This window comes from Aphelocoma coerulescens, chromosome 8, assembly GCF_041296385.1.
Source record: "Aphelocoma coerulescens isolate FSJ_1873_10779 chromosome 8, UR_Acoe_1.0, whole genome shotgun sequence".
NCBI lineage: Eukaryota > Metazoa > Chordata > Aves > Passeriformes > Corvidae > Aphelocoma > Aphelocoma coerulescens.
In genome coordinates, this window is record NC_091022.1 from 16,534,431 (window position 1) to 16,562,205 (window position 27,775).

The window sequence follows — 27,775 nt, forward strand, 5'->3', positions numbered from 1 at the left end:
TGCCCTTCCCTCTGTCACCTCCTATTTCCAAAGCAAGAGGTCTTGAGCTTGGATTAACCCAGAGACAAAATATATCCAAGTGACAGAAAGGTAGAGAGTCCTGGATGTGAACTGCAGTATTTTATTGCAGGACAAATAGCTATTAACAATGTATAAACTACAAATGAAGGCAGGTCACTTTTGATGTGGATTTGAAAGACACCCTAACAATACCACTTTACATTACAATGCATCTTTCGTCCCAAATCCCTGTCCTAGCCAAGCCCTCAAATCTCCCAAACAGCAGACACTTGAGCATGCCTCCAGGCCAGGACATCCCTAGACATTGCAAAGGGTGATAGCCCGGTCTGAGTGTTTGTCATATACACTCTTTGTGCTGTTGAATGAAGTAATACCATTCCAGCAATGGCAGAATTTGAAGATCCACAACTACTTTATTGTTGAATAAATATATTTGATCTAGCACTAACTCATCAGCCTGCTACCTGAAAGACCAGACTATTATTTTTGGGCATTCTTTAGGTGGCATTTTTGAATTTAGAAGCAATTTTTTGTTTTTCTCTGAAAATTCAGTTATTTGTAAAAAGTTTTGTTTACTTAGCTTACTTAGTTGGGTTGTCTGTGGTAGAATCTCACCACAACTGGTAGTGTTACCTTCACTTTTCATCCAGGAACTTGATAAATTGAAGTTCTCTGTAAGGACAGAGTTTTGAGTGGGAGGCTCAATGAGATCTGTAATCTCCAAAGTGGAGTACGGGGAAAAAAAAATTGAATACAATCTTTAAAAATTACAAAATAATAATTAAGCAAAATTAAATAAACAGGATTAAAAATAACATCAGAAATTTAAAATAGTATAATGTAATATTAAAAAATATACTAGTACAGTGAAATGTTGTATATAACTTATAAATTAATAAATGTACATGTCTTGGGGTCCATGCTTAAAATTTTTAAATGGTGGGGTACATGACAGAAAGGGTTTGGAGACTACTGGACTAGATTGTCTGAAGGGGGCCCCTTCCACCCAGAGTTTATCTAATACACATTGTGTTTTGGTATTAATTCTATAAAACAGTATTTCATTAGTCCCATGTTAATTTCCCGTAGCTGTATATAATCAACAAGAATGTATGGTTTTTACATTCCAGTTTCTGCCTCAGACAATTTTCCAACATTAATATCTTGCATTGATCAGAAAATCTTTCAAACTAGAGCCAGTTGTTTTAGATAATTTCTTCCTGAGAAAAACTAGAACAATTGTGGTAAACATGTTTGCACCCTTATCTAAATGTTATGTTAACATAAAATACATTAAACACATCTGGGCCTTAAAAGACATGCAAGTACATAAGACTTACTACTGAAATTATAGAGTTCATGGAAGCTTTTTTTATGATTACAGGTAATGTTACACACCCCTTAGACAGTACCACTATTAAAGAGATCATTTTTTCACAGCCCAGATTTTGTGCAGGTGTGTCACAGTAAAGTAAAAATTATTTTTTTAATACCATATATATACAACAGATGAAACTGTAATCAAATTAACAACTCAATTCCACTGTGTAGCAGACTAGATTACATGTTACAAACAAGCAGTAAAAAATAAACCTTGTGACACTTCAGGTATTAATGAACAAACTTTTAATGCAAAGCATTTCAGAGATCTTTAAAGCAGTCTTAACATATAGGATCCTAACAGGTACAAAATTGTGCTATTTGTAGTAGTTTGAAGTTAAATTCTATATAAACTACTGCTTTCACTCAAGATATTCTTCGAAAGATGCCATAATATCTCTCTGCAGATTCACATCAATTATCCAAGCTGTCTGCAAGAAAGCAAACAAGTGTCTTTTTAGAGCAGTCAGACATTAATGAATACTGTGCAGGTCAAATACTTAATGATTTAAGAAAAAACTATAAAAGCATCATCTCAAAAAATGTATAGCTTCTCTGTTATGACAAATTTGAGTGTGCTTGTTGTTGAAGCCCTCAGAAAAGAGCTGAAGGATGAAAGCTTCAGTCAAACTTACCTGAATCCAGCAAGGTCTCATACTGGTACTTACATTCCATTGTACAACACTATGAATTTAAAAAAAATGTTTAATCTAAAAAAGGTAGCAATTAAAAACATTAATTACTTTCACCAATAAAACCAGATAGTTTTGAAAAGGCTCAGGCTTGGTATTTCACACCAGAACAGTATGACTAGCACTTTTGTTGACATGGAACACATTAAAGAGGATGGACAGCTTGCAAGACTCAAGGCTGGAAATTATTTAGAGGGCAGGGACTCCTCCTCAGAATTTTATTTTACCACACAATTATTCTAAGCTTATGGGAGTAATAAGACCAAGCAGATAGCTTCTCATATGATGTCACCAGAAGACATACTTTGAGTTTCCTTTTGCATTTTCTGGACTAACTCTTCAGGTAGTATAGTTCTGTCATTTTCAATCATTCAGATCCTTTAAAATAAGGACCTGACCTAATATTTGTTTATTCTTTAGTAAAGTTGAAAAAAAATCATGTAGCAAGAGTCAGCAACTTACTGCTTCCTTCCTCCTGCGTTCTTGTTCCATTTTTCTAGCCAAGTTACGGTCTTGATCAAGAATATGTTGTTGAGCTTTGGGCAGTTTGCTATTATGTATTTCTTTTTCAAGCTCACAGTCTGTTGCTGCCATGGCATCCACTCCTGTACTTTCATGGCCCCTTTAAAGACAGGAGAAGAAATCAGTATAGGATAAAAGTTCTTTTTTTTCATAACAACCTGATAGAATTCTGCAAATAATTTCAATCAGTGCCCAGCAGTTAAACTGTGGTTCTCTTTCACATTGTTTCATAGTGATTTCCCTCACAAGAGTTACGTGCACACAACTGTTGGGCTGTCGTAGGTTCATCTTTCCTGTGTCCATTTCTAATCTGTGTGCATATGGGATTTATAGATGTGCTACACAAAACTTACGTACACTTGCTTTGAATTTCTTAATTTTCTGTTACTTTCTTGGCCTGTGATGTTTTTCTTCTACCTTTATCCTCTCCAATTACTTGAGGTAGATTTCACTAAATTCTGAACCAGGAGTATACTCTTAAGTCTCTCAAATGCTCTGATTATGAAAATAAAACAATCCAAGCAATTGACTTATTCTGATACAACCAGGAATGGGCAAGTGCAGGAGAATTAGGAACCAGCTCAGATTTATCTTTCACAGGATCAAACAGACAAGAAAAAAATCAAGACTACTGAAGAGGGAAATCTTGCAAACACAGTTTCCAAAAGGTGGCAAAGTCTGTATTTTTTATATTACTGCAATGCAGTAATTGGTAGGCGGTCCCTTATCCCACTCAGCATGACCATAGACCTCAGGGCATTCCCTAAAATGGGCTGCAAACAACTAGGGAAGAATACTACAGCAGGGGCTTATTGAAGGTGCCTTTCTACAGCAATGCAAAGAATTCTACTGTCTGAAGTGATGCACACTGGAACCCCTGTATAACTATGTTAACACCATGCTCTCAAAGACTATATTATCCTGTATCCCCTTAGGAGAGCAATAAGGAAAATAAGATACTGAGGACAAATGTGAACTCTGGCCACGACCAGAGGCATTGAGTGCTCCAGAGGACCAAAAACCCTCACCTTAATGGCCAAACAAAAACCAAATACTCCTCCATCAAAAAAAAGAAAAAAAAAATCCCGACGCACACTAAGCACACTAACAGCATTTTGGATGTGCAGTTGTGCTTACAGAGGTATGGCTCCCCAGCTTCACCTCACCTGTGGCAATTACCTAATCCAAAACACTTGTTCCTGAATAACTAAGCCACCCATTATACCATACAGGCAAAAACCAGAATAACACTTAAACATATGTGATTACAAACCTTTTGTTTTCTTGTGGAAGATTTTGCAGCTCCCTCTCAGCTTGCACCAGAGGCCTTTTTAACTCCTGCACTTGGCCAGTCCTCTTTAATACTGCATCCCTGAACTGATTGAAGCTCTCAGCAGAGGCTTTTATTGGAGCCGGAATCTTCATCGTTTTACAGAGGCTTACCCAGGAATCTATAGTCTTAAATTCTGTATCCTGAAGTTATTAGAAAAAGGAAAACACAGAAGAGGAAAAAATATGCTGCAACTACTGACATCTTTTACCTGCTTAATTCTTACATTAGGACAGTATTGTTTGGCTGGGCCTATTTGGAAATATCTACACCAGAATATCCTTCCTTTGGCAGGATATTAGTGCAAACACAGCAATCTGAGAAGACTTTGATATGCATTCTCATCAATTTGAGAGTTATTGGCAATATGCCAGTAATCACTAGCATTTGTAGCTATTCTTACCATTTAAGTCTACCTCTCCACTTTTTCATTTCAGAAAACATGAATTCACAAGGCTGAGTTTACACAAGGTCCATTGACAAGGTTTTAATACAGAGAGCATCCATCTATCCTCTATATGTAATCCTTACATAACAATAGTTTTATACTAGGCTTGTGGGTTTTGTTTGTTCCCCTGTGGCATTTTCTTCACAGCATAAACCAGAATAAAACCAGCATTCTTAAGAAATCCTGCTTCTAGTAGAAGCATGTTCTTATGAAGGAAATACGGATTTTTGGAATTGAATTCAACATGTTAGTTAATAGCTTTCTGAAAGCTAAGTGCCTAAAGAAAAATCCTAGAAATATTTTAGTACAACAGATGATATAGAAAACTTTTTAGGTCCAGAGATTCACAGGATCCATTATTAATACTTTTGATCTAATGTTTTCAAATAGCTTACACAAGGTTACACAAGTAGATGAGAAAATATCTCTGTCCTTCCATTTACTTACTGTATGCTAGGAAATACTTTGCTTATCTATCATAAATACTTTTAGTCATTAAAAATGCTTTGTCTTTTTTCAGAATAGGTTTTCCAATAGCACCAAGACTATATTCCACATTACTCTTATTTTTGTTACTGGATCAGCAAGGGAAAGCACACTAGTAACCTGGATATCAGAACTAGATTCAGGAACACTAGTTCCTTGTCTAAATATTAAAACTAGATGAAACAAGCCATATTTTAATATGACAACATGGGCATACTATTTTATATGTAAATATAAATGTATCTTAAATACTTTACCTTCTAAAATGAAGAGAGTCCATAGATTTGTTTGCTTTTAGCACTAAAAATGAGATAAATCTGTACAGATTATAACAATGCCCAAGGCCTATTGTACACTAAATACTCTAATCGTAAAATAACAGATTTTTAGAGAAGATCCCAGGTCAGGGAGTTATTCAACCTCATAAGTAAACTCAGCCTCTTCTCAAATAGAACTTGAGCAACACTTACCTTTCTTGGAAGAAGTTCAGACATTGGCTCTAGTATGTTTTTATCATTACATTTATCATTGGGTATACAATGACCTGATGGAAGAATTAAAAAGGACTTTTCAATCATGTTAACTTAATGAACTATTTTTTCTCAAATCTAAATGATAAAACTTTAGTCATTCCAGGAATTGACTTAAAATCTTACATTGCAGTTTATTATTTGGTTCAGAAAGACAGAAATTCTTCCAAACATTTCCTAAGCTTAAGTTGAACTGGACCACTTCTCTCCACTTTTGGGCAGGGAAAGGTATAGTTAGCTCAACTACAGATGAGAAATTAACTCCTGGTTAATTCTAGGAGAGGTCCAAGCAGAATGCTGAAAACATTTGGTCAGAAAGCCTCAACACAGCCCTTTGCCACTTCCTCACTTCCTCCCCTCCCCACCTAACCCTCTATCCTTTTGATTCCAGCATTATTTAAGAGTACCTGATTGATTATGCAAACTTATTTCACCAAAAGCTCTCAACCCTATTTTTTTAAAAAAGCAAATAGGTCAGTCATCAACGGCTAGTCCTCCCATTTCCAGTAGCCCACAGATATACAAATACTCCATGCTGTTACTTCTTTATTATTTGAGAGGAAAAAAGCCCCAAGCACTATTTTCAAATCAGAGATAAACAACACATTTTATCTCATCTTCTACTATAGTTTGAGATGTTTCAGTGTTTAGGTAAATGCTTAATAAGAAACTTCAGGTAACACGTTCACTTTTTTTTATTATGCAAAGGATAAGTTTTTGAATGTTTGAATCCAGAATTCTGAAGTATCAAAGCCTCAGCCCGTTTTTCATAAAAGGGGTTTTCAGAAAGACCTCACAGCCTCAAAACTTTGTAAGTGAAAATCCTTAGCTGAAGCCATGGACAGTTCCACTGCTGCAAGTCTAAGCAAAGGGGGGCAGTAGATGTATGGCTTGGTGTATTAAGACCCTAAAATGAATAGAAGTTCATAGAGAATTAAATCTCCATTTTTAGAAATGCTTTAATATACCACAACTACTTAGCATTATTCTTAGGCAAAAAAAAGAGAGTTCATCAGTGAGCAGGCTCTGCCTTTTAATTTCATCAAGGTTTCAGAAGCTTCTTCCTTCCCTATAGAGGTGTTCTAGAGGGCAAAGAGTAAAGGAGAAACCAAAACAATCATTGTCTGGTAATACTGGACACACAGAGCATGGATGTTCAGTCAATTCTTTAGTTTGAAATATGTATGAAGTATAGAATGCAGCTTTCAGAGGGCCAGTATTCTTGTAATAATTGCAAGTTTATTCCATAGTGGAAGTCTCGTTGGCATTGATTTACTGTCAGATCCTTGTCACCAAGAGCCAAAGATAATAACTCAAAATACACACAAAGTGCCCTGGGAAAAGAGCTCCATGAAGCTTCAGCAGAAGGCACATTAAAGGCCAGGAAAGTTCAACAGATTGAGAATTGGTGCTTCAGACTTCATGGAAGACTGGGTTACTTATCCCTAGTACTACATTCAGAAAGCTAAATTCTTAAATAAAAAAGTAATCTTCTTTATATATTTTAACACAGAACAAGAACCAAAGATCTGTTTAATTTCAACTCTTTTTTTTTTTTTTTAAGCAGAAAATAAAAAAGAAAGAGCAAGGGAAAACTGCACATGCACTGTTATTCTACAAACTGATTAATGTACAAGTGTTCAGCAGTACATTTCTTTAAACCGGTTTCATATACATTTTTGACTTTGCTCCCCTGATAATGGTTACAGTTTTTATTATGACATTACATACTTTGTTCTTGACTTATGGATATTAAAGCAGCAGTTCTCATACAGGTCTCATTTTGAAGTTTATTTGATGTGTCTAGATGCCTTGTTTGCTCAGCTTGTTTACTCCAGTCAGCACTGTCAACCTGGAAAATGGTGTTGGATACCTAGAAAAGAAGCTAGACCTCAAAATATGTTCTACATAGTATTTGTGTTTAGCACGTAAGGATTCTTATTATACAGCATCAGGATTAAAGGTTTAGAAGCTTAGAGCAGTAAATTCTTGCAGCTCCAGTTTCTGTAAACACCAGGGAAGAAATAGATTTCATTCATATTATGGTAACCAAAGCAAGTTCATACATCAAGACTTCAGATTTAGAATATGCACTGCTCAGCAATCCCAAGTGATGGAGTGGGTAGAGTATGAGAAACTGATACAAGATCTTTAACCCCTAACATTGTACAGCAGAATAAGGTTGTCATAAAGCCTGCTGCACTCGAGCTTGTGGATCAGGGTAAAGGGTAGCTGTGATGTTCAGTGCAGTGGTATTTTTTTCTCTGTGTAGTAATCCCTTGAACTGAGGACAGTGCTGCGCAAACCTGAGTCATAATTTGCATTACATGCTACCTTGGACAGTGGACACCAATAGGAAAGGGTGAGCTGCTTTTCATCCTTAATAGCAGGACACATTCTTGCGCTCATAGATTCAAGAGGTTGTTTCTATCCATTGCCAAAAAGAAAGCTATTACAACCTGATTAAAGCAACTAAAATTTCCACCACATTCAGAAAGATGATTAATAATCTTAGGAGGAAAGTGATGGTGCTGCAGTAACATCAATAACTTCTTTTGTTCCACAGAGGCCCTTCTAACCAGGATACTCTCCAAGAACATATTAAGACAGAAATCAACAGTGACTAAATATTTTACAACCTCATCTAGACCCCGAAAACCCCAGTTTCCATAGCTTTAGGAAAAGTATGAAAAACAAAACCCTTTTCCAGTATAGCCTCTAGACTCTCAATATCATGTAGTTTATGAAATTGATACTTCTACAAAACCAAAACACATAATCTGCCTCTTTTGTAAAGCTGTTGGTTTACAGGGTGGACTTTTAACCTGGAAGTGGGCAAGGGTTACTTAAGTTCAAGCTATAGCCCCAAAAAGAAATAAAATAAGCTTTATAGTACACTGTAAGCTTGATCAACCAAACTTTCCTTTTGTGTTGCAGCCAATAGGCAATGAAATAATGCCCTGTTAAAGGATGAGAATCACTTTGTTATTCGGGTTTCAGAAAACTTTTGTTGTAAGCCTTAAATGGCCTTCATCACATCAAATTCAAGCCTAAAGTATTATATTACATCTTATTTAAAGGGTAAGAACATGCTTTAAAGATGCTGTTTGAAATTAATTCGTTGGAGAGAAGCACATATTCACCTCTGGAAGAGCATTTCTGGGGTGGGTGACAGAAGACTGATTTGTCTTTGGAGTACTCTGAGGAGTTTGCTGGTGTGGAGCATCATACAGAGCAGGTACAGCTGTAACTTTACCTAAGAAAGAAGTAGGGTATGATTTTCCCCCTATCATGCAAAATGCAGTCCTACATCTCAAAATTAGGTCACTGTTTAGATCTGTGGAATAACTCAGTATGAAGATACGCATTCTGGCCACATGATTTAAGAGAGTTATTTTTAATTAGTTTTTAATTGATTTCTCAGTTAATCAGCTACCAGTTTATGCTGTCTTCTACCAAAATCTCAGAAGTGTCTGATGTTATTAGACTTTTTGAAATGAGGGAGGGAAAAGAATAGCTCCTTGGGTCAAGTTCCTAAGCAACTTCATGTATTTGATGTGTCTAGACAACAACAATAAATTCAGAAGACCTATGACACCAAGCCTTATATTCAGCTGATAGGCATTTCAGACATGAACTTGGATAGTGGGGACAGTTTTAAGCATCTAATTCCTGCCTAAAGGTGTTCAGCACTTCCTGTAACTCCAAGTTCCTTAAGGTATCCTTTTCCATCTCATTGGAAGGAAGCATGAACACCTCCTGGTTTTAATACTACTCTGCCCTGCCACAAGTGCCCCAGTAATCAGAAGCCCCTAGCCAATCCTCAGTGCTGCCATGCTTTAATTTACATCACGCTCTTTTGTAATCCATACCCTGCAAGGGCTTTTTCAGTTATCCACTTGCTAACTCCCGAACTCCAAGATAAGCTTGCTGGGCAATACAGGCACACTGACACCCCTTCTTTCCTCAGCAGTCAAATATAGCCATAAAGGTATTACCTGAGAGAGTCTGAGCATTTTGTTCTGAAGGATTAAGTGATCTACACTGAAACGTTTGCGGTGCATTGGGAGGTTGCTGCTGCAGTTCAGCTGATCCATGATTTTGCAAGCTACTAGTAAGAGAGGAAGGTTGTGCTTGCAGAACAGCATTGCAGGATGTCCTCTGTAAACAAAGTGGTATTCTCTATAAAGAGATTGCAGTGGTTAATAGAGCCAATTTTTTTAAATAGCTATTTGATCCTCTTTTCCCACCACTACCCATTTCCACCATTTATCGGATTCAGTACTCCTTGTATTGTGATCCTGATCCATAATTTTCTAAGAGTTTTGATGACAAAAAGCCGTGAGGTAAAGTGCATGCTCTGCCTTGGTCTGACAGGTACAGAAAACCCCTGAGAACAAAATGTAATGTGAGGATTTCAAGTATGATTGGTGCTACTCAGAAGGTCAGTAAGGGGCTGCCACAACTGACCAAGCTGAAGCTCATTTCCTGGATCCTGTTTTCTCAAGTTTATTGCTGTCATTCTGTCACTGCAGAGGCTGCAGTTCTTAAGCAAAAAAGGGTGTTGCATAATTCCTTCCCTGAGTCTTTGCTTATGAAGATGCAGAAGGAGCAGCTGAATAATAAATTTGTAGCCTAGTTTCCTGTACTTTAAGGGAAAGCAAGTCTACTGCAAGAAGAATGAAGGTTTTGCTGTGATTTTGCTTTGAAATTCAAGGTCTCTGGTAGCTTCAAGGGAAATTGTTAAAGGCAGCTAACCTTGACAAGAAATAACACTCACTGTATAATACAGGAACAGAGCAATTCAATCTAAGAGGCATTAAGAATTATTTCTAGATAAATTACTGTTGATTCTAATAATACCATAGCAATAAGCAATATTAAAGTATCCTGAAATTAAGGAATATATTGTACAATTTATTTCTTTTCAGGTGTAGAAGTGAGGTTATTAATAGATTGAAAAACATTTAAGTGGGGCTTGCACTGTTTACTAGGTCAATTCTATACTCAGAGATCGATTTGGAGACTGTCTGTCTTTTTTGGGGGTGGGTAGGATATGTGGAGCATTCTTGCCCTTCATCAAACACATAATCACCACAATGATTATAAAAGGTAAAAGCCTCAGAAGTTCTCCCAGTATATCTGTTCCTGTACAGATGCATAAGCTACTTCCAACAAACAGCTCATGTGAATCTTCATATCAATCAGTCCTACAAAACAAATAGCATTCAAGCCATATTCATTATTTCCTGATAAAGTTGCATAACTTCTAGTACCATTGTATGTTAAAAAATAACTTTGTTTAACAAAGTTATTTGTGTAATTACTTTGTTATTTGTTTAGGGCAAAAATACTATATCCATTCCAGCCAGGTTTACCTTAGACTTTTCCATAGAAACTGGACAGTTCTGCCTGGCTCCAGTCTGTTTTGAACAGGTTTCTGTAACCATAAATACAGCGAGGTGGGCAGAAAAAGGGGGATGGAAAAAAAACAAATCAGTCATTGACATATGTTTCATTATTCACACATACAAGGTGTGAGTTGCAGTTGTACCTAGAGTCAAACCTCACAGTGAAAGGAACATTCTTATCTTGAATACGTTGACTTGAGCTTGATCTGTTTAGAGAACTTCTCCCAGATATAAAAAGAGACCACAAAGATTCCTGCAGGATCAAGGTCTTCATTGCCATTGATTCACTGTGTTTGCTCCCCCCCACCACTGCAGAGAGTTGAGCATTCATCTCACCTTAATACCTCATATGGAGATCTAACACTGTAGACCTCCAGTTCGGCAGATCTGTTCTGCCCTAGAAAACTAAAGAGAGTTCTGTGTACAGAGAAACATCGTTCAGTGTTCTGATGCTGTAATATCCTTTAAACAAGCTTGAAACAGCTTAAGCACCAGGGTGGGTTTTGGCTCTGCAGTTAGTGCTGTAGGCACTTTTCTTGCTCAGGTCACCCTTCATGCTGCAGACCAGAAGATGAAAATAAAATGAATCACACTTTCAAAAAGGGATCAAAGCTACAAGAATAAGCTATAGCCCAATAGCTGAGTGTCCAGGTTATATACACAGACCTTTTGCTAGCTTATTTTGGTCCCTAAAGATTTTCACTTGTTAAGTTGAATGGATGTAGTGGGGTTTGGTTGTTTTGTTCTTGGGTTTTGTTTTGTGTTACCTGGAATCTCAGTATTAAGGCATTCATTTTGTAGCATTTGAATTAAGCCTTCAAAATGGAGCAGAGCAAACCAAACCAAAGATAACTAAAATCCTTGGTAAGCATGTGGAACAGTAGATGCTAACAGAGATAAGATTTTTTGCCTACACAAACACAAAAATAAACTTTCTAACCTGATTCAGAATCACTGCTATCTGAGGAGCTAGAATCACTGCTAGTGCTGCTGCCAGAATCTGAGGAGCTGCTGCTGTCACTCAGTCTGCTTGGCTCAGTACTTGACTCAGCATTGTTTTCAACTGCAAGAGAAAAAGAAAGAATTCAGAGCAACCTGCAATGGAGCATTCTTCATATACAAGACTAGGATCAACCTTGGTAGGCCTATTCTCCCATGTAAGAGTTCATCTTATTTCCCTTCCTTGTGTACTGTCAATTTAGCAGTGGACTTGAAAACAAAGGCTTCCCTCTAGAAAGGAGAGGAGTGGGATTTACCAGCAGCAAGCTAGTTGAATGAATGAAATATCCAAGGAGAAGCTGTAGTCACACAATTTACAATTCTGAAGTAGATTAAAACTATACAGTCTTAAGACACAATTCAAGTAATTTTCCCCCTTAAGCTTTCCTGCTGTTAAGAGCCTGTTTCTGTGCATGTTGCTGCTGCCAGACTTGGATGTAGAGTTCTTTATCTACAGTCAGCTCTTCTTTCCCTAACCACATGTACTACTCCCAAATTGCCATCTTTTGCCACCTCCCCACCATCTGACTATTTTGCATCTACAGGGTTGATTTAACTTGGCTTATAATGATATTGCAGTCAAATCTTTTTCAAAGTTTTTGCTCTGATAGAAGCTTTGAAAATGAGAAGTTACATGGATACCTGTTTCCCTGGACACGAGTCCAGATTTAGCTCTTGTAAACAAGCCAGATACCAGTTGTAAAGATTTCCTAGCCAGCTTCTTTCCCTCTCCTCACAACATATACTTCATAATTGATTTCAGCTGCTTCTTTAAGCTTTTCTTTGTAGGATATTTTCAAGCCATTATGTATACGAGACAGGAAGACCTGACTGAGCTAATGCTGGATACAAGTGTCCCTGTGTCTTCCAGAGATGATTCTGTCATTTCAGCTAACTGGTTTTACATAGGAGCTAAATAGATATCCAGTGGCAGGCAATAATAGCACTCACTCTTTTAATGAGGAACAGCTTGACTCATAATAGCAGCATCAGCTGCATTGATCCATTCTCAGCCCCTGATGAGAGCCATCAGTAAGTGTACAGCTCAAGTGTGCACTGAATTTCTAGCTTTGATCTTGAAATGCATTATTGCCTGAAAAACGGAATTGATTCTCCTAGGACACTTCCTTAAGTCTAAGATAACACAGCACACCTGTCACTGATACACAAGTTTTGTTAGCATGACAGCATTAGTGACATTGCCTCCTAATAGGTATGACTAGAATTGGTTACTCTTGCATCTCTAAACCACTGAAAATGAATTGCAAACAGACTGTGTGACTCTCCACATGCCCCACCATGTTTTCATATATTAGCATAAGAGAATTGTTCAGTGTCTCCATTTCTGAAGCTGTTAACCATCTTTACCTGTAATAAAGTATTAGGTGCAGAAATAAGGAAGCTGCTTTAGCCAGAACAAGTAACTGACCAAATTTGCTGCTGTGACTCCAGTTCACTCAACATAGAATCTTGAGACTAGCTGTGGGAAGCTTAATACCCCAACTATTCTGAGGAGAAAGTCCCCACCTGCCTAACAGGACTGAAGCCCAAGGGAAGAATTCCACTTTAAGCTATTTCCATTGCAAATGAGTAAAAGTAAGACCCCCATTACCCTTGAAGCTCTCCTTCTTTGGGTTTAGTTGACCATTGACATCCAATAGTCTCTTCTCTAGCTCTTGTTTCCTCTCAGAATTAAGTTCTTCTTTTGACTTTGTTGGTTTTTTATCTGCATGTGAAATAGAAGTTAACATGAAAGCAAACCAGAAAGTAAATCTAGTGGGCTTTTTAAAACATCATTTATGCTACCTACCCTGCTTTCTTTGTTTCTTCTTCAAACAGGTTGCTACATATTTCTCTAGTTCTCTGAGTGTTGAAGCATTTAAAGTTTCAAAATCTATTTCTATCTCATCAGGGTTAGAGTTCCTCAGTGCAGGTTCTCTTGACTGTATTATATGGACTACTTTTCCAAGCTTATCTCCAGGGAGTTTATTTATGTCCAAACTCAACTGTCGTTTTTCATCATAATTCATAGGTTTGGCAGCATCTTCATCTTCTGACTTATGTGCCAGCAAGATCTGCTGCATGGTTTTCTTTGATTGACTGCAGGAAAAAAGTATACTGCAGTAACAGCAGTTTAAAATAATTTGACACCCACACAAGTTCCCCACACTTACATGTTTAACGACAGCTTTTTCTTAGATTTCTTCATGTATTTCAGATTTTTCTTCTTTTGAATCAAGCTTTTTATTTCAGCTTTTTCCTTGTTCTTTCTTTTCTTACTTTTAGCCTTCCCTTTTTTCTTTTCTGGTCTAGATAAGCATGCTTTGGTCAAAACCCACAATTGCTGGTGAAGAGCTTTAAGCTGTCAAAAACAAAAAGAAAACAAAAATCCCCAAAATCCTGATAATCTTGGTCAATGTAGGAGGGACAATAAATTGGTCCTAAATATCACAGGAAATTTGTGGCAGCTGAGTGGATATTAATAAGATATTTGCTTTCCAAACCAGATTTATTTTCCAAACATTTTACTATATTTTATCTTAGTCACAGATTATGCATCTAGAAGATGTAGGACTGTTTATTTTATTCAGGCATTTCTAACAGCATGTGCCTTTTAGCATCCTGTCAAGAATACTTTCCCCCATCCCCCACCAAAAAAGAAAAAAATAAAAAAGAAAAGAAAATCACTGTAGGGGTTTCCAGAAGCCTCTCTTCAATTTCAGGCATTTGGGATGCACCTAAATGCCTTATTTGGTTATACTTCTACAGCATTGCTAGATTAGGCACGTGGGACTGGGCTCGTACATCTTATTTTGCAATATGAAATGGCTAGTTGGGACATACTAAGAGTTTAGGAGAAGAGCTTCACACAACTTCATGAATTGGAAGATGGTCAGATAATGAGATTAGAAATCAGACACACTGAAATAACTCACTACTGTAAAGGTTGGCTTGTACATTTCCTTCTGCCTACGTTCATAAATTGATGATGCTAGTCTGACACGGACTGAAAACTCTCTCAATTTGACTGGCAGAACAAACGCTCGTTTTCCCCAGAGTTTATAGATACATCAGCAACAGGTTAAAAAGTTACATTCAAGCAGAAGCAACACCCATCACACTCCTAATATGAAGTATAGCTTTGCTTCACTGGTTAGCATGAGATTCCTTGTTTTCTCTCTCATACTGAGCTTTGCGAAGTAGAATTTAATGACTTGCTTTTGTGTGGCTCAAAAAAGACTGAGGGTAAGGATAATGCTTTTTAACTATATGAAGTAAATGATCCTGTTGGAAAAATATGCTACTAAGCTACATGTGGAATGTCTGCAGGCTCTCATACCACAGGAACACAGTTTTATTTTCTAAGAAGTTTGAGAATCCTCTGAAGAAGTGGGAGGCAAGAGTAGTAGAACAATTGTTCACTAAAACCACTTTGTATTTGTTGAGGCACTATTCATTTAACATTTGGCAGTGCTTCCAAATGGGAATAAAGCTCTGTGTTAAAAAGACAAGTTACTAGAATCTTTTAAAAACTGATTTTTGTTGCTAAGCCTTGGTATAAACCATTGAAAGGGGCATTGCCAGAGAGATCTTAAGTCACACATATTAAGTACTAATGCTTACCTGCTCCTGAAGCTTTCTGAAGTGCACTTTTCTCTCCTCTTCAGAGTCTTCAGATGATTTTTCTTCTGAAGAGGTATCATTACTACTTTCACTGGAATAAGCTTCTGTCATTTCTCTCATAGGCTGTGGCAGATGATCACTTGCAACAGGCTCATCAGGAATTTTAGCAAAGTGCATTTCAAAAACATCCTGAAGAGTTAGGTTTGGGAACAGCATATTTTTCAGATTTCTAAAAGCATTATGCAGCTACTACTTGTAGAACTACACAGCAACATAGTAGTTCAGTAATATTCATAGATTCTACACCAGGGCATGAGATGAACTATTCTTTTTCAAGTCTGACTTAAAAGATAACTCACCTGAAGTTTTCTTGCCATAGCAACTATTTCATGGTCTGGAGAATTATGTTTGTAGCAGCTCATGAACATTAATCTAACATCTGTAGCAAATTCTTGTATATCACTATATTCAAAGTTATCCATTTTCTTCTAGAGGAAAAGAAATTTAAGGCACATTTAGTAGACAGTATCACCATGAACAAGCAGAAAGAAAGGAGGAACAAGAATTTTAACATATATAGTCAGGTTCAGCTTGTACCAAGACAGTAAATACTGTAAAAAACATTATGGAAATACCTGCTTTTCATATCAACATTGTCCCTTTAACAAAGTTGAGATTTTTTTTCCCCCCCTCTTTTAAACCGATTTAATTGTAATTGCTAGAAGGACTTTGTAGTACTAGTTTCAGCACTTGGTCAAGATGACAATGTTTGGGTGGTTTTATTTGGTTCTGAACTCCGCATCTGTTTTTGATTCTAAGCATGGCATTTACACAAAGCTTATTCCATAATAGCTGGAGTCAAACTAATGGACTAGAAATTGGGAAATTACCTTTGTTTTGTGCAAGTCAGCTTTCAAGATAATTTAGTAAACTATTAAAATTGAACATTCCCCCCAAAAAATGGAGCTTAAGTGGGCTAAATAGTTTAACCCCATACAAATACTCTCAGTGTTCACAGAGCACCGTCCATGTATCTCCATCTAGACTGGGCGCTTTCCACTCAAAAGGTGAAATGTGTAAACATACAGTGCAGAAGTTCTAGGGCACTTCACCAAGAATATTGAGATTGAGGGAAAAGCAGAAGTGGACAGAATTGCATTTTGTTTTATGGGGCATTAACAACAGCACTGCATGTACAGACAGATATTTAACATGCAGCATGCTTGGAAGGGCTTCATGGAGATCATAATTCCCTCACTACTTATATTAGCTTGTTCAGCAGCTAAGTAGATTAGCCACTATGTGAGGCTATGTATCACAACGAGACTCAGAAGAGTTTCTTCAGTGACCTTGGCAAAGTTTGAGAAACAAATGTATTTGGTTTCTAGACCTGTTATGTCTTTCAAAGGAGAAGCAGCTTTCATGACACCTTCTCAGCTAGCAGATTTAAAACCTTGTAATTACACAAATAGTCTAATTTCCCCAGAAACATACTTACTTGAATGGTTCCTAGGTCTGTAGGAAATTTGGCAATGGCTTGATTCGCACCAGTGGTGAAAGATGCCACATCTAGAGGTTTTAAGAAAGGCCATGCATATGCTGCATGTTTCTTTGAAAACATTTCTTTAAGTATTGCATTACAATGTTTTAGTTGTTCTGACAACTGAAACTTTTTAATAATTCCAGGTGGCTGTTGAGAATCTGAAAAGGATCTATTCAGAAGCTTATTTGTTACCATACATTCACTTTCACCTCCACGTGCTTTAACAGCTTTTCTTTCATTAACCATTGCAGAAGATTCACCACTTGCTGTCACTATTGAAGTACTAGGAGTTGTAGTGTCAGCCTTCCTTTTCACACCTTTTTTTGCCTAAGAAAAGACAAAAATAAACAGGTGTCCAGAACAGTAAGAAAATGGTCAGTTTTAGATTATTCTTTCATTCATGTGTGTGTAGTCCAAAAAAGTGTCAGAACTTTTACAGCTATTGAAGTCAGAGCAGAATGCAGCAATCCCCCAAGCTTAGACTAAAAACCTACAAGGTATTACAAGATCAGCACACCAGACTCCATCTTAGATGTAAAGAAAAGAAGAAGTACTGCAGGTCAAGCTGTGGTCAGATTTTAGCCAATTGTGAGGCTCCCAGGAAGCTGGCAGGTTATGAAATTACATGCAAGTTGACAGCTATAGGAAGGGGGAAAACTACTGCAATTAATTTTAGGCCTGGTTGAGTGCCTTATGCACATGGTTTATCTCTGTTTTTTTTTAACTTGATTAGTATTTGGTTTGGAAGCCATATAATGTGTGCTTTGTCTTCAGTGTTCAGACTCTGCATGAGTGAAGAGTAAATAGACACTATAGGAGAGTCTGGCAGAAGTGCCTGTTGCTCACTGAAGAGCAAAACCAAAACAAAGTCAATACAGGAGTGTTTTTCATATGTTCACATACAACTCAGATTGAGGTAAACAAGAATTTGCTTTGCTTTTGTGAGCTACAAACACCTTCCATTCTAGTTACACAGTGTTTAAGCAAACATGCTAATTTTTGGAGAATCAAGCATTTGATTTACATTGAAAACACGAGAAGTTATTAAGTAGAACTTAGAGCTTTATTTTAGTACTAAAACCTTTATCCTTAAGGTGAAGCCTGCAGAAGTGTATATAATAATACACTTCAAGAATGATCATCTTAAAGTTCATTTTGTTTCTTTGAGAACAACATTTTAAAACCACATTTATAAGGAAAGATGCACCAAGCAATCATCCCAATTTCTGTTTGGTTTCTAGAATTAGTACTGGCCCAGTTATTTAGCAGAGACCTAGAAGATTTTAATAGAGATCCATCTTCTATAATAATAAAAGTTTCAAAAAGATACAGCAATAAGAATGGCTCCTAAGGTTTTGCTGTCAGTGCCTGGGGAAGCAATTTCAATATCTTTCTTTCTGAAAGTTATTTGAGGAAACTTACTTTTGTTATAGAGACTGCAGCTGGCATTAAAGCAGCCAGCTGAGCTGCAGACAAAGGAGCCAGTGGAACCTGCTGTTGCTCTTGAGTCATCACTGGAGGCTTCTCACTGCTTTCAGCTTGTTTCTCATTTGAGCTTTGTTCATTTGAAGTCCCAGGGTTGGGCTGCTGTGTTTCTGGTTATTTTAATACAGGACATTTTAGAAGTTAGGTCTTAAATATTGCAGTTAATTTCTTTCATGGTCAAATTGACCAGTTGTCAACATAATCACTCTTCTATACATGAATGACAAATACATGCAAACAAGAACGTTTGTTACTTACAGCAACCTTGGTATCCTCCTCTACTCAGCACTGTTAGTGCTTCAGCCAGAATATTGTACCAAGTTACACATTATTTGGCTTCAAGAAAGTGTGGATTAACTTCAGACCAAAGATTAAAGAGGCATCATACTGCACTCTGTACATTGTAAAAATGTTCTTGCCAAGGAAAGTATCAAGTTATTTTCTACAAACACAAAGACCAAGCAGCAAAGGGTGCAGACTGCATCATGAAGGTTCATGTTTCCTAAGTATAGTTAACATCCGCATACATTGCTTAGCAATATTACAGATTTCCACCACTGAGATCTCAGAACAGTTTAGACCAATGTTTTTCAGTATTTTGTTTGGCTGGTTAGATTACTCATGTCTTTCTCATTCTTACTCTGTTTGGTTCCCACAGATGTTCACACCTGTTTGTTTATATAACACAGTGCTAAGTGGCATGACAGTCTCCAAATTGAAAGTCAGTTTCCTTTTCTAAAAAAAAAAAATAAAAAAATCTTGGTTTTGGTTTTGGTTTTTTTTTTTAAGCTTCTAAGGCCTTATAGAAGTATTGTTATTTGTCTGATTCTTCTGGAAAGAGTAGAGAACACCCAAACTGTTCCAGGGTTGGGTTGTGACAAAGAGTTGATTTCCAGTTTTGCTTGCTTAATATATTACATCAGCATATAACACAAGCCTTACCTTCTGTCTTCTTTTCTTTTCTCTTTCCTTTGTTGAGACTCACTAGTCTTTCTTCTGGGGGCATATGGGCTATTTTCTGCATAAACACTTTTTCTAGTTCTTCAGCCATAAACACAATGTCATCACCTGGCTGCAAAATATGGGCAGTACCATTCAGTCAAGGAGAGCCTGCAGTATTGGGAGCTATCTCTTAAAACAACCAGACTAGAGAATTCTGTCCCAACAGAGTGAAAAAAGCCACAAGTACCCGAGAGGTCTAGAAATCATTGCCATCCCTGCCCCTGCAACTCTAAAGCAAATTACTTTACCATTGAAATACTCTTTCTCCCACTGTTCCACTGAAAAAAACTCCTTTACATCTACATACTTGTACAGCAAAGGCCAAAGGGGGCAGATCTGCAACTCCCTTTTTTACTCCTGTGTTCTGAAGAAGCTGTTGAAGTTCAAAGATACTGACACAGCCAACAAATATTCAAGCACAGGGAGGTGCTCACGCTTCATTAGGTTAAACTTGTTGAAGGAACAGAGCATGGCTCAGGCTTGCTAGCTTTAGACTTGCACAGCAGTGACATTGTGCTTGCTGTTCATGAGCTCTGCAGCTAAACCTCAGAGATTTTGGATGAGGGGTCATTGTGCAGAAAAGACTATGCACTCTCTTGTTGGAACAGCAAGCTAGACTTCACTTATGTGTCCTCAGTCAAACCTAGAAAAAAACCCTCCCCAACATTTCAGAGAAAATAGTTTCAAAAAAATCATGAAAATGTCAACTAACTTACTGCACGTTCTAATAACCATGTGCTTGTTTGTATCATTCAGTAGAACCAGTTACTGGTACAAGTTGCTGTTTCACATACCTTGTTATACATGTAGCAGTTCCAGAACATAGTTTTAAAATCTTCAATACATTCTGCAGCTTTTGTGTAGTAATTATGTTCCAGACGCTTTTTTATGGTGCCTAAGTCCATAGGTTTCTTTATGATAGTGTAATAATCCTGTAGGTATTGAAAAAATAAGTCACCAAACAGATACCTTAAAATTAGGATATGAAGATTTTTACAGATTTAGTTATGAAAGTTAAATTACAAGAGAGGAGAATTGCATTATGGTAGAAGCAATATTTTATTTAAAGGAAAACATTCCCCTACAGTCATAGGCACCAAAAAAGTACGTGTTCAGGAAATCTTCAGCTTATATTTTGTCCTTGTCCTTCCATGTAACATACCATTTAAAGCCCCAAAGAATATTTATTTCAATAGGCTCCAGAACTGTGCTGGTAGTAGTACTTATTAAAAGTAAATGCACTTCTCATTTGTTATCTCAAAGCCATTTACACAAAGTAGCACTCCAGTTTACACAACAGAGGAAAAAGAAGCCAAACTTCAACAAAGTCTCAGTCACTAACAAAAAGAACCTACCAAGTTTTCACAATTGCTGCCAAATACTTTATACCTGGCTATATTGGCTCTCCTCTTAGGGCTGGTCTAGTGAAGATGTGGCAATATCACTGAAAGGCAGCTGGAATGGGAACTGTCACGATTATTGTAGTAGCATAGCTAAAACCTTGTGAGGCTGTTTCCCTGATGGAGCATTTAAGAAATTGGAATGGAAATATCCCCACTAAGTTCACATATACATTATAACATATACATTGCAATTGTATGAAGTAACTACTACTTCTGGAGTGTTCTAAAGCTATCCTAACGATCTGTTTTGGTGAAATAGAAATGCTAAATACACCAGAGTGCAGGCTATTTAATTTAGCAAAACAAAAATGCAATTAATAATTAAATATTGTCCATTCTGCATCTTCTAACATTTGGCAGAGAAATGCAAAGGGGGCAAATACTTTTACTGCTCTTGCCATGGAGCCAGATGTTTGCTTGTTACTGTGCAATGGTTGAACTAATACATACTCTTAGAAGTCAAGAGGCTGCCTTAGAAATCCAGAGAGGCAGAACTGGCCTGAAGCCAGCTACAAATGTTGCCACAACTCTGATGGAATGCCCCTTAATATTAGCCTTAACTGACAGCCACTTCCAAGAAGGAAAAAAGGTAAGAGAAGACACAGAGTGATAGTCAGTTTGACTGTGCTTTTGTACAAACCAGTCAGATGGGTTTGTCAAAAGAAATAGCCAGAGATAAAGACTTTTGTCTGCTCTAAACAGAGTTTGCAGAATTAGTCTTGAAAATTTGTGAGAAATAAATATCAATGCTTAAGCTGGTGGAGAGGAAAAAAAGAAAACAATCCAAGGGAACATATAATGGTTTTATTTAACACCTTTCTACTTATCTACCAAGAGCAGTATCTTCCAGGTAATTTGAAATACCATTGTGCCAATAACCTGTATTTTCATTTGACTGAAAACCATCCAAAATTGGAGTCTAAAAATACCTGAATTAAAATCACATGTCACAAGACATTATAGTCAGGCACTTTGTTACAATTAAGCTGCAGCATAAATAACCTGCACGTGGCAATACAGAAAAATCATTTAAGCTTCCTATCTTCTATTTCATGGAAGGAAGTTCTTCCACTGTGGTATAATGAGAACCCCATCTCTTTTTATTTCCCTATTTTTTCACGGACATTTATTTCCTCTAGAAACTTCAGAGCATAATGATTTGAAATTGACAAATACTATAGGTCTAATGACTTCTCTGCTACAAAATGGTTCCAGATTCGCCTGTTTACTTTGGGGTCAATCAGAGCTGATTTTCCATCATAATGTATTTGACATTAAGGCTGCCTAATATTAAAAAACTCAAAGGCCAAAGAAAATACTCATCATTTGCAGTTTTAATAAATATGTCTAAACCAGAAGACAAGACTGAACACCAATATACAGAAACTCTAAGAAGCCTGTTTAAGTGTTATTATTATCATCCCTTAGAAATACTGATTTACTAGTTTCAGATCAGAAATATGAGCAAAAAGGCAGCATTTCTCTAGAAAGAAAAGAGTTCTCATAGGCTTGGATTAATGACAGCAGTTCGATAGCAAAAATAGTCTTTCAAAATCTGTTGCATCAGAAAAAACCTGTTTAACATTAATTGACACGATTTACATATTAATACTCCAATTCCAAAATGGTTCTTACAGGAAGATTCAGTGCTGCTGCATCTACAGGTTGGTGAAACGGCCAGGAAAAGTTGTGTCTCCACATGGCTCTCATGACCACCCTCTGTAAGTACTGAAGTTGGTTTGTTTGACATCCACTATTTTGGTTATTTATGTATTCTGGTGGAGGAGGGTTAATAATAATGGAACGGTGCTGGCTTCGAACAGACATCTTTAGCGAGTTTGTATATCCACTTGTTCAAAGAGCTTTATGCATTTAACCTGAAGGGAACAAACCAGAAATATTCAGTGAAGATATCTAGATTTAATGCTATTTACATGTTCACTTCTGTTTGTAGAATGTCAATACTGTAACTCCAGGCATACCTTCATGTTTTAAGCAAGACATTTATTTTAAAGTGCATATTTGGATATACTGCACCCCTAGAGTCTAGGAATGCATACTAGCTTTCTCCTAAAAAAATCTAATATCCTGCTTTTCTTAACAGAATGAAGTATTTCATGAGGTGCAGAAAAAGTCATGATAAGGCACATAGCTACTGTTATCAGCACACTGATAGAACAGTGCATATGGCCCACTCCTCCAACAACTGCATCATCCCATCAGATATTGCTGATCACACATCTTATATTTTCATTTATTTCAGCATTCAAAGCATACCTCTTCTGAGCTCCTGAAGCCTACACTTCAGCTAATAAGAGTGGATTCTATTTGCACCACCACACATCATTAGCTAAATGCTAATCCTTTCACCAAAGTATCTATCTTAGAAGGGAAAAATCCAGACACATACAGGATCTGCCTCTCCTATAAACTGGCCAGCATTAGAAGAAAAGTTCTGAGGTAGTTTTAAGTACCTCACAACCCAGCCAAGTCCATCATACACTATTTTCAACTACTACGACACACTATCATTTTTTCCTGCTTCTTTCTGCCAAAAAACCCCACGCTATATGATATCAAGTGCAAGCTGTTCACCTTCCCCATCCGAAGCTCCAAGGTTAGAAATGGATGACAGGAGCAAAAGAGTACAGTTTGAACTTAGCAAAAAATCTTATAGCAACAAGCAAATAAACAACAGCATTTAATACTTAAATAAGAACATAATAAAACGTCTAATTTCTTGAACATTTTGTAAATCAGTACAGTAGAATCTAGAAAAAAAGCTCAAACTTGGCATCAAGAGTGCCAAGGAAACCAAGAGACCGAAGTTTTGTGTACATAGCAGTGTCTTAGGCCTAGATGCTTAGCTTTTAAAACCTTAATTTATGCTGTGGAAACTAACTTCTATGCTAACAAGAGAGCTGAGACTGCATCTTCTAAAGACAGACAACAGTTTGTGTTTTGGTCAATCCCTACTTTACTACCTCCCCCTCTATCTCCCCAGTCACATAAGACTCTTCTGTATCTTAAGATAAAACTTATTTTTGCATACTGAAGCAAAAGTGTGATAAGATTCCAACCAGTTAAGTTGTTTGATATTCTTCAAACCACCCCTTCCCAGCCCTGTGTGTCCTTGAACTACTGAATCAGGTCCCAGAAGTCAAGTAGTCTTGAAAAGATAAGCCTTGAGTGCTTTCTTAAGACCCAGTTTGAAGTTTTTAGCTAACCTGATAGAGATGTGGTTTTAGTTTAAGAGTAAAAAGCAAATAGCTTACATGAATTACATTGCTAGAGAAGTCAAGGCTTTTGGCAAGATATCACATTTTGTGAGAATCAAATTTCATTCCCTTTTTTTTGGTAAGAAGATATTATTTGCTATCAGTGAGCACTCTAAAAGCATTAAAATGCATAAAAATGCATTAAAGAGCCTGCTGAAAAGACAGATATTTCCTCTTGTTTTAACTCCTTATTACAGCTACCACCATAAAACCTGTATACACCATATACTGGTCAAGGATAGCAGCTTGGAGAAATATTAACATACCACATACAGGAAAAAGGCAGACAGTCTACCAGAGTCTACACACCAAGAACATTTCATTCTTCAAAGCTTTTTAACAAATTTTGTTTAGGTGATTGCCGCTAATCACACTGAAGATTCATAAATAATACTAGAACCTCCCTTCGGTAAATACGTTAATTATTTTTTACCTTGGGTAAATATATTAAGACTACACAGAACAGAGCACAGCCTTCTTACTGCAAGTAGCACAATCTCTTATTTCAAAAGGACAACTGTCCCCATAAAACAGCATTTTTGTATTTTTAAGACCTCTCTTAGGATACACCAAACAAACCTTAGTTTTAAAGACAAGCCGTATAAATAGAAGGTGTTAAGAAAACACTGACTTGCCGCTATTACCATAACCAACACCAACCACTCTTGGGCAATTCAATAACAAACTTCCACCCTCTAAGCAGATCAGTCATCTTTTTTACCTTAATTTTAGGGAAAGCCACAACTCGCTTCCTCCCCTTCTAAAAGATAAAGAAAGAAGAGAGCTTTAGAAGGCAGACAGGGTAGTCTTTATAACCCACTCACACCTTCATTTTATTCTCTAGCAATAACTCAAACACCTGCAACTGTAACTAAAACCTGCCCTATCAATGGTTCTCATTGGGAAGTTATCAACATAAAACAGGATCAGCTGCTAAGGGCTAAAGCACACTTGATGGTTATTTATGCTAGACCTCCTCTCTTGGTAGTTAATAAGATAGGGTAGAGGGATGCAAGAAGGGGAGTGGATATAGTTAGATAAATTTTGGTTTGATTTTATTATCTTAACTTCTAAGTCTTAAATTTAACATGATGGGAGTGCTTATGTTTTATCAATCATCCTGGGTTATGGTATAAGAAGAGTGCAGAAATCGTATTTCTGGTTAAGAGTGGTACAGTATTCATATTATCCTTTACCCCACAGATTCATTAGTTAAATTAAAACCCAAATCTATTTAGTAAATGCACAGTAGTATAAAAATTAGGACCAGGTTCTTTCATAATAAATTTTGTTTGTTATCATTAAAACTACAAAGACTTGGAATTTAGCCAGCTTATTTTGAATTTTGGCTATTGACTAAGTATTTGTTTCTCTCAGTACACCTAAAAAGCTTCATCCCTGGCATGCTTTAGTAAAAGGCAGGTTTGCAAAATCAGATTTGTATTTAATTTGTTGTTCCATTCATGTGTATGCCCCAACTTGGGATCAAAACCTCCTTGGATTCTTATCATGAAAGTAATTCATCTGTATGCTTTTTTTATTTCCCTTATTTTTTTCACCAAGATGTCCTGGTGACTTTGAGACTTTTGCTTTGAGACTGCTGCATCACCCTCACAACACATGAAATAGAAACAAAATTGAAACCTTGTGATTGAAGACTTTGATTTATTTTAATTTATAAAAGTTGAATTGTATTTCCCAAAAGTATTCACTTACAGCATGTTAAAATTAGTGAGAGCATTTAAAGCACTACTTCACCTAGTGAATGCTGTGTGACAGGACCTGTAACTATGCAAGTAAAAAATACTTAAAAAACCACTGGAAACAGAGTAACAGGAACTGAAGCTCCCCACAAAAATAATGTGATTACAGGAGTCAGCTTTGCATCACAGTAACACAAAGAAATTGAGGTTAATGACTACTGCTCCGTGTCTAGGCCAAATATGGCTCTTGGATAGCACCCTGAATTTGGAATAACTCTACTAAATTCAACAGAGTTGCCTTAGGTTTTCATCAGGGTAAATGATAGCAAAGTGTCATTTCCTTATGCTGTTTGTCTAACTCACTGTATCATTTTTCTAGATATTTATAACTTTGTTCATCTGAGACTCTATGGCAGAGTACCCATGAAAGTTGTACAGACACGTACAGGAAACGACTGAAAAGAATTCATTCATCCCAGGAAGCTGCACTATTCCTGCTTGCTTTTTCACCCAGGAGATTGTTCTCGCACCTAGAGAAATCTCACACTTCAGTCACTCAGCCTTCAGCTAGTGTCCAACCAAGGGGCTATTGCAGAATACCCTGAATGGGGTATAATACATCATCATCTGATGGAGCTTGCAACTACCTATTTCTCTCTCTGAAAATGAATTTCTAAACTCTCTCATTGCAATTGAGTCAACTATTTCTGGCAGTCAGCCAGTGAGATGCTCCCTGCACCGCTGCTGTGGCTCTCCTGGCCTCCACCAGCCTGCAAATAAGCAGCCTTCTCTTCCTTGCTCTGCCTTCTGGCACTTCAGCTTCTCACCCAAAACAAACATGTCCCTCTACCTGCTCTGCTCCTGCCTGGTCTCATTGTTCATCGGATTGGTAAGAGGTATCTGCTTACTTCTTGGGTCTTCTAAGTTTTTTCTTTTCCTTATTAATTACCTTCTCAAAATAATTTCACTCTGGTCAGGCCTTCATTTTTGATGGCCAGCTTGTTTCTGTGCTTTCAGAGATCATACCTGGGTGTGAATGTGGGGGCTGCTCTGCTTTGAAAGGGAGGTATCCTGTGAAAACATCCATTCCTCTTGAAATTGAGCAGGAAAAGAAGCCCTTAGTTACTAGGCTTCTCTGTATAGGACTTTAATGCATTACTCTAAAGAGTTCAAGTACACATCAGTTCTTTGTCCCATCCCATGACCTTTGGCCATCTTACAGAGAGAATAGAAAATAAAATTTCAAACTCCTCTGATGTGGAAAGGGATCTCTTTTCATTGTGTGTAAAATGAGCAGGATGAAATTCTCAGCATGCTTTTCACAACCAAAGATTTAAATAGCTTGCCAAGAGAAAATGACTAGCTTGTTCAGTGTATTTTTGTACTCCCCAGGATGTTGATACTCAATATCAGTACTAAATTGTGGTTATTAGAACTAACTAGAGTGCAAAGAACAGAAACAAAACCCTTTACTAAGTTTGAATTTCACCTTATTTTACTTCATGCAATGCCCTTTAAAAATACATCAGGAAATAAGCTTTTCTTTCCTAGGAAGTCTCCCAATGTTTTCCTAAAGCAACAGCACATGACAAAATCCTACGTGTTTAGCCATAAATTAGGGATCTAATTTCTGTTATGCAGTTATGGTGTGGCTGTGCTGCTGTCATATGATTGAATCCAGAGAATGTGAGTGGCCCTTCCATGTGTATCGAAAGGTTTGGGTGCTCCCCATGCTGTCAATCTCTTCCTTGTGCTGTATGAGAAACTGAGGGTGGAAAAGATGCATCCACAGCCTTATCTGCTTACTGACTTGCCTTTGTTGAAGTAATTTTCTTACTTGTTTGAGTCCCTGAGAAAACAATCTTTTTCTGAGCATAATTTGATTTTTTAAATCCTCTTCAGTGGTGGCTTTGTGCAA

General features: G+C 37.1%; 1 protein-coding gene across 3 annotated transcripts; it reads right to left on the reverse strand.

Annotated features, from left to right (window-relative positions):
- Nucleotides 1–114: 114 nt before the first annotated feature.
- Nucleotides 115–25,011, reverse strand: BRDT (bromodomain testis associated). 3 transcript variants are annotated; one of them, XM_069022886.1, is made up of 20 exons: nt 24,876–25,011; nt 22,512–22,753; nt 20,268–20,405; nt 19,414–19,543; nt 18,409–18,581; nt 16,942–17,313; nt 15,803–15,931; nt 15,444–15,632; nt 13,994–14,181; nt 13,630–13,919; nt 13,432–13,545; nt 11,761–11,883; nt 10,788–10,849; nt 9,408–9,570; nt 8,553–8,665; nt 7,141–7,282; nt 5,350–5,423; nt 3,889–4,088; nt 2,556–2,715; nt 115–1,832 (listed from the first exon to the last, which is right to left on the reverse strand). In XM_069022886.1, the coding sequence occupies exons 2-20, from the start codon at nt 22,701–22,703 to the stop codon at nt 1,764–1,766; spliced, it is 3,021 nt and encodes a 1,006-aa protein (XP_068878987.1). In that variant the 5' UTR covers nt 22,704–22,753; nt 24,876–25,011; the 3' UTR covers nt 115–1,763. The 3 variants fall into 3 exon arrangements, with proteins under 3 accessions (XP_068878987.1, XP_068878986.1, XP_068878988.1); XM_069022885.1 differs by having other exon boundaries at nt 9,408–9,591; XM_069022887.1 differs by lacking the exons at nt 7,141–7,282; nt 8,553–8,665; nt 9,408–9,570; nt 10,788–10,849.
- Nucleotides 25,012–27,775: the final 2,764 nt, after the last annotated feature.

Bases quoted from the DNA above. Each gene is read 5' to 3' on its own strand.
- BRDT (XM_069022885.1), bottom strand. From the start codon at position 22,703: ATGTCTGTTCGAAGCCAGCACCGTTCCATTATTATTAACCCTCCTCCA. The intron at 11,884-13,431 runs GTAATGGGGGTC...TTTCTCTTGCAG, and splicing joins AAAGAAGGAGAGCTTCAAGG to TTGAAAACAATGCTGAGTCA. The intron at 10,850-11,760 runs GTTAGAAAGTTT...TTATGGTTACAG, and splicing joins TAGCAGTGATTCTGAATCAG to AAACCTGTTCAAAACAGACT.